At 39.5% G+C, this 6180-nt stretch overlaps 1 protein-coding gene and 1 pseudogene across 1 annotated transcript; one reads left to right on the top strand and one right to left on the bottom strand.

The window, feature by feature from the left end:
• The first annotated feature begins 486 nt into the window (after positions 1 to 486).
• LOC136202798 (pentatricopeptide repeat-containing protein At1g08070, chloroplastic-like) lies at positions 487 to 2719 on the top strand (annotated as a pseudogene).
• Positions 2720 to 3197: 478 nt separating this feature from the next.
• Positions 3198 to 5105, bottom strand: LOC136202799 (GDP-fucose transporter 1). The gene has a single exon (XM_065993685.1). It carries the CDS (start codon positions 4675 to 4677, stop codon positions 3655 to 3657), a length of 1023 nt encoding a protein of 340 aa, XP_065849757.1. The 5' UTR covers positions 4678 to 5105; the 3' UTR covers positions 3198 to 3654.
• Between the last annotated feature and the right edge of the window lie 1075 nt (positions 5106 to 6180).

Genomic DNA, 6180 nt, shown 5'->3' with positions numbered 1-6180 from the left:
ACACTTCCGATATGTAAGCAAATCTCTATAAATAACCTCAAAGGTGTGTGACAAGATACAGACATGTTTTTCTCTCACTTACATATTGCTTTCAATTCTCAAAGTATATCAATGACTTAAGCATCAGAGATGAGATGTCGGATTCTAGACCCTCTCCAACCGTTTATTGTTGATTCAGGTCTTCTCAAGATTAGTCGGAAGCATTATTCATATTTAAAGACATGAGCTCATATATTTGATCCTTATTCTGCTTTTGCAAATTGGATCAACCAAAAGTTTTTTTTTTTTTTTCTCTTGTTGATAAGTGGCCTTAATGGTTATGAAGAGTCACTTGGCTTTCCAATATGCTATTCAGTGATGAGTTATTTTTTTTCTTTTTGAAAGAAAAAAGGCTGGTTTATTAAATATTTGATCATATTCCATTGGTCATCAAGTTTCTATTCTAAATGAATCTGATTAACAGTTTGAAATGCATCCTAATAGGATATAGGATAGGGTAGGAGCTGAAGTTGATATTTGTATTGTAATTTAAAAAGCAAAGTAAAATGGCTTCTCCTCTCTCTATCCATCATCTTCCTTGCTACAATAGAAACAGAGCAATCTTATCCAAAAAGCAACAGCACCCATGTTTAGTTTTACTAGATAAATGCTCCAACATGTCTGAGCTCAAGCAAATCCACGCCCAAATGCTGAGGACAGGCCTCTTCTTCCATCCCTTTCATGCCAGTAAAATTATCTCCCTTTTGCGCTCTCCAACCTTCTTCTCCTTCTCTCTACTATGCTCTTCTTGTCTTCTCCCAAATCCCTAATCCTACTCCCTATACTTACAACTCTATAATCCGAGGCTTTACCAATAATCATTTCCATCATCAAGCACTTTCTTTCTATCAACATATCATCATTCAAGGACTCTTGCCCGATACCTTCACTTTTCCCTCCTTGTTCAAATCTTGTCGGGATTTATCCCTCGGCAAATTGCTTCATGCTCACTCCACTAAGCTCGGTTTCACTTCTGATTTATATGTACAGAACACTTTGATTTATATGTATTCTAATTGCGGCTCTTTGGTATCAGCTAACAAGGTGTTTGAAAAAATGCCTCTCAAAACTGTGGTTTCCTGGGCTACAATCATCGCTGCTTATGCGCAATGTAATCAATCCCGTCAAGCGTTTAACCTTTTTCAGAGAATGGAGACTGAGAATGCAAAGCCTAATGAGGTTACGCTGCTTAATGTCCTTACAGCCTGCGCCAGATCAAGAGATTTAGCAATGGCAAAGAGACTTCATCAATACATTGATGACAATGGTTTTGGATCCCATCAAATACTCAACACCGCTCTTATGGATGTTTACTGCAAATGCGGCTGCCTATCCCTTGCAAGAGATTTATTTGACAAGATGCACAAAAACAACTTGTTTTGTTGGAATATCATCATTAATGGGCATGTTGAGGAGAGCCAGTACGAGGAGGCTTTGCTATTGTTCCGCCAGATGCAAGCACAGGGTCTTCATGAGGATGAGGTTACAATGGTAAGTTTACTGCTTGCCTGTACACATTTGGGTGCTCTTGAGCTTGGTACATGGTTACATGCTTACATCAAGAAACGGAAAATCAACGTGGATGTTGCCCTCGGGACAGCATTGGTAGACATGTACGCTAAGTGTGGGAGCATAACTAGTGCAGTAAGTGTGTTTCAACAACTAGCTGAGAGATGTCATGACATGGACAGCCTTGATTGTTGGTCTAGCCATGTCTGGCCAAGGGGAGATGGCTCTGCGTTATTTCCACCAGATGCACACTGAAGGAATAAAACCCGATGCAATCACATTCGTCAGGGTTCTGGCTGCATGTAGTCATGCTGGATTAGTGGATCAAGGGATATCTCATTTTAAGTCCATGTCTGAAATCCATGGAATTCAACCTAGCATTGAGCACTATGGTGGTATGGTTGACATATTAGGCCGAGCCGGTAGAATAGCTGAAGCAGAAGACTTAATACAAAACATGCCAATGGCACCAGATCCTTACGTTTTAGGGGGTCTTCTTGGTGCCTGCAAAATCCACAGGAACCTAGAGGCTGCAGAGAGAGCTGCCAAACGACTTCTCGAGGTCGACCCAGATAATGGTGGAACCTATGTAATGTTGTCTAACATATATAAATCATTAAACAAGTGGGAAGATTCTAAAGTAATCAGGAAGATGGCAGAGAGAGGAATCATAAAACCGCCCGGGTGCAGCCTCATTGAGATTCATGGAGGTGTTCATGAATTTGTCAAGGGTGATTCATCCCACCCTAAATCCAGGCAAATATACATCATGTTGGAAGATATTATTAGCCGATTAAAGAAAGCTGGTTATGTTCCTAACAAATCACAAGTGTTATTTGATATGGATGAAGAGGAAAAGGAGACTGCATTGAGCCTTCACAGTGAGAACTAGCGATTGCATTTGGATTATTAACTACAAGTGCTGGTGTTCCGCTTCGAGTTGTGAAAAACCTTCGAGTCTGCAATGATTGCCATACTGCAACAAAGCTCATCTCAAAAATTTACAACAGGGAAATAATTGTACGGGATCGCAACCGGTTTCACCGTTTCAAAGATGGATTTTGTTGCTGCAATGATTTTTGGTGATGTAAGACTACTAATTGATGCATTTGTTGAAATCAATTACCTTCCAGGTTCTGATATCAAAAGGAACATAAGCATGGCATGCTTATGCACTTCAAAACTGTGTAGTTTCATATTTCGCAAACAATAATTATACTAGCAATGAACTCATAGGAATTGCAAGAAATCAAGTCAACAAATCACCCTGCAGGTTCCAATATCAAAATGCACATAAATAAGCATGGCATGGTTATGCTTATGCACTTCAAAACTGTGTAATTTCAACTTCCCAAAAAGTTTTATACAAGCAATAAACTCATAGCAATTGCAAAAAGCAAGTCAATAATTCACAAAAAATACAATCTAAGGAGAAAATGTAACTGCTCACAATCTAACATACAAGAATCCCCTTTTGCCAAAACTGGATAAGTGTAGAAGGTGTGCATGTCTTTCAATATGATCAAAATGCAAAACGTAAATATCAATCACAAATAAGAAGCGGATGATAATTCATCAAGAATTCATCAATATCCATCAAGAATCCCAATGAAAGCATGAAGCTCTAGTACTGTACACACTGAATTCAATTATGAGTAATGGTGCTACCAATAAAGAAACATGTCCACAAGAGTTCAATCTTTATTACAGAATAAAAGGGCAAAAGTAGTCAACAAATGTTGGTCACAGACAACCAAATTTTGGTTATTCATTCATATTCAGCAGATCATCACATCAACTCATGATTTATATGCTAAATCCAACAGATTTTAGTACAAGGCATATATCATGGTTCATGTCTTCAAACGCAAGGCTCCCATTCTGAATGCAAAAGGTTGACAAAACACAATCTGATGAAAGCAATATTCATGAACACTGAAAAACTATTGTGGATAAGACCGAAAGCAATTATCAAACTATAAAACCTAATTCAGATACAACTAATATACTCCTTAACCATTAGTACTAGACACATGCCTTCAGATCATCAAGAATTCCTAGACAGACTATAAAAAATACATATTAAATAACAATGGCTGTGCTCGTTCAATCTTGGTCATCGTCATCAGATTTTTTGACAAGATGAATTTCTTCATCAATATTGGCTTCACTGTTTGTATGCTTCAAGACAGGGTCAGTTACAGGTCGAGTAACCGACTGCTGATAAAGAATACCTCCTGCAAGTGTGAAGAGGAGGCAAACCAAACCAAATGGAGTGGCATGCTTATCCCAAATGAGAACATTGATGACTACTGTAAGAAACTTATTGACCACCCCAGTAACTGTGAATGCTGTTGCAGATATTGCTCTCCTAGCAGCAAAACCAAAGAAACTAATAGCCAGACCAAACGCACATGACAAAGAAACTGCAAGAAATGAATCAAAGTGGAACCAATTTCCAGCATTGGATCCCAAAGCAGCAAACACCTCTTTGTATTCTCCTGTGAGAACCCAAAACAATGGTGCCATCATCAATGACAACAAATTATTGTAAAACACAAGACCCCATGTATTCAACCCAACATTTGATACGATGTGCTTGATATAAACCATCTCAGAAGTGATGGTGACTAAATAAGCAAATGCCCAAGAGTAAGCCGTCAAATTAAAAGCTGAATCAGTGGCCACATATCCAACCGCACCACCCAATATGACAAACAAGGACAAAAACGTAAGCTTTGATGGAACTGGTTGGTTTCTAAAGACGATATCAGCAATAGCAACCAAAAGGGGTGTCAAAGATCTAAATACTATAAAAGTATCTACATTGGCATGGCGAAGAAGATTGGTATTGGTAAAAATAGCCAGATAGAACACAATAGCAGCAGGTAAAAACTTCTTGGCAGTTTCATAAGTGAAGGCGTCATGATACAAAAGTCCTACTTTCCCGAAAACCCACACACCCAATGCAGAAGTCACATACTGCAATGCAGTTAAAAGGCCAGGGAAGTTAAATTTGGTAATAGCAAGCTTGTTAATCACAGCAAGTAAGCTCGAACAGAGGGCGTAACCTAATACCAGACTGCCAGTGGCTAATTGCTTATTGGAATCAACCCGAATAGAAGTCATTATTCTGCGTTTTGAGGTCAGATCTTTGACACGTAAATAAAGACTGGATAACAAGATTTCATTTCCGGAATTGGAGAAATGGGTTTTTCATGTGCGACAAGGAGATCAAAGAAATCGATACATTCAAAATGAAATCCAAGATTAAAACAGGAAAATGAAATCAACAATGGGGAAAGAGAGAGGAGGGATCACCGAGATAGCCGGAAACCAGATCTTGAGCCCAAAATGAAAATGGGAGATTGATCGTATTGTGAATGAATCGAGACAAAAACAACAACAACAACCCACTGCTGCTACCCACTTGGGATACAGAAATGGAACAACTTATATAGATGAGTGAGGGGACAAGGTGAGTTTGGACCGCCGAAAACGGCTGCGTCTTGGAGATTGAAACAATTTTAAGGGATGGGATGGGATGGGATCTCTAATCAAAATTATGGGACACGTAAAGTAAAGTAAAGGCTTTCTTTTGTTTTACAGCAAACTAGCTGACTCCCTGTTAAAAACCTCTGACTTTGTTTTATAATTCTTAATGACTAGTGGAGAATTTCCGATTTGCTTCCGTCCATGTGGGGCCGTCGTTAGTTTCGACGGCGGAAGCTCCGATGCCAAAGTCAGTATAAAGTATGGAAGAATAAACTGAATTGACAAAGTAGGGTTTCTAGGATTGTGTGAATGTGTACCTTGATAGTCTGAGATGCAAGCTATATATAGTCATAAAGTTGTAACCTTTAGTAACTAGAAAGTCTCCATTAATGTTTCATTAATGACGGTTACTGGTTTCCTTTAAGTATGTCCGTTAGCTCATTAATAGCTCATTAATGACATTTATTGCGGAATCGGCTCAGCTGCTCCGCTGGCGGATCGAGGGGTTGTGGCGGATCTCCACATAGGTTTGACTACGGATCTCACGTGGCGGAGTCTTGGTGATCCGCCTGTTGGATCCCCTTGCTTGATACGCCATGGCATTCCAGTATCAGGCGATCAATACACGGGCGTTTTGGGCAAATATCTCCTTTGATCCTTTGGATAATATCCCTATGTTATCAGAAGCCCCCCTAAAGTTTCTTTAAAGTCCTTTAGGGCTTTTGAACTTCTTCGCGCGCTGTCATGATGACTTGCATTGATGGTCACTCTGTTCGATGTCAATCGGTGGGTGACACGTGTCATAGGCGCACCGCTCGAGGGAAGAGAAAACGCCTTCTTTCTTCCTCTTTTTCTCTTTCTACTTCATTTGCATTCCTCTTCCATCTTTCTTCGAGTTTTTTGCCCAGAGTTTTCCCGAATTTCAGAATCCTCAAAGCCTTAACTCCCATGTAAGTGAATCTTTTCATTCTGTTTTTCTGAATGTTTAGGAGTTCTTCTTCATCCTCTGAGTCTACCTTCGAACTTTTTAACTTGGCCACTTCTTCCGAAACCGTAGTTAGCTGGACTTCTTCTTCTTCGGAAAATTCTGATTCTTCCGAAGGTACTGTCAGTTGCGACTTAACTGAGTTGTGTAAC

This window comes from Euphorbia lathyris, chromosome 8 (genome assembly GCF_963576675.1).
Source record: "Euphorbia lathyris chromosome 8, ddEupLath1.1, whole genome shotgun sequence".
In the NCBI taxonomy this organism is placed as follows: domain Eukaryota; kingdom Viridiplantae; phylum Streptophyta; class Magnoliopsida; order Malpighiales; family Euphorbiaceae; genus Euphorbia; species Euphorbia lathyris.
The sequence above is the reverse complement of the archived record's forward strand: the minus strand, read 5'-3'. Positions and strand labels throughout refer to the sequence as shown.

What these genes read in the sequence shown, in the direction of transcription:
- LOC136202799 (XM_065993685.1), bottom strand. Translation starts at nt 4,677, where the DNA reads ATGACTTCTATTCGGGTTGATTCCAATAAGCAATTAGCCACTGGCAGT.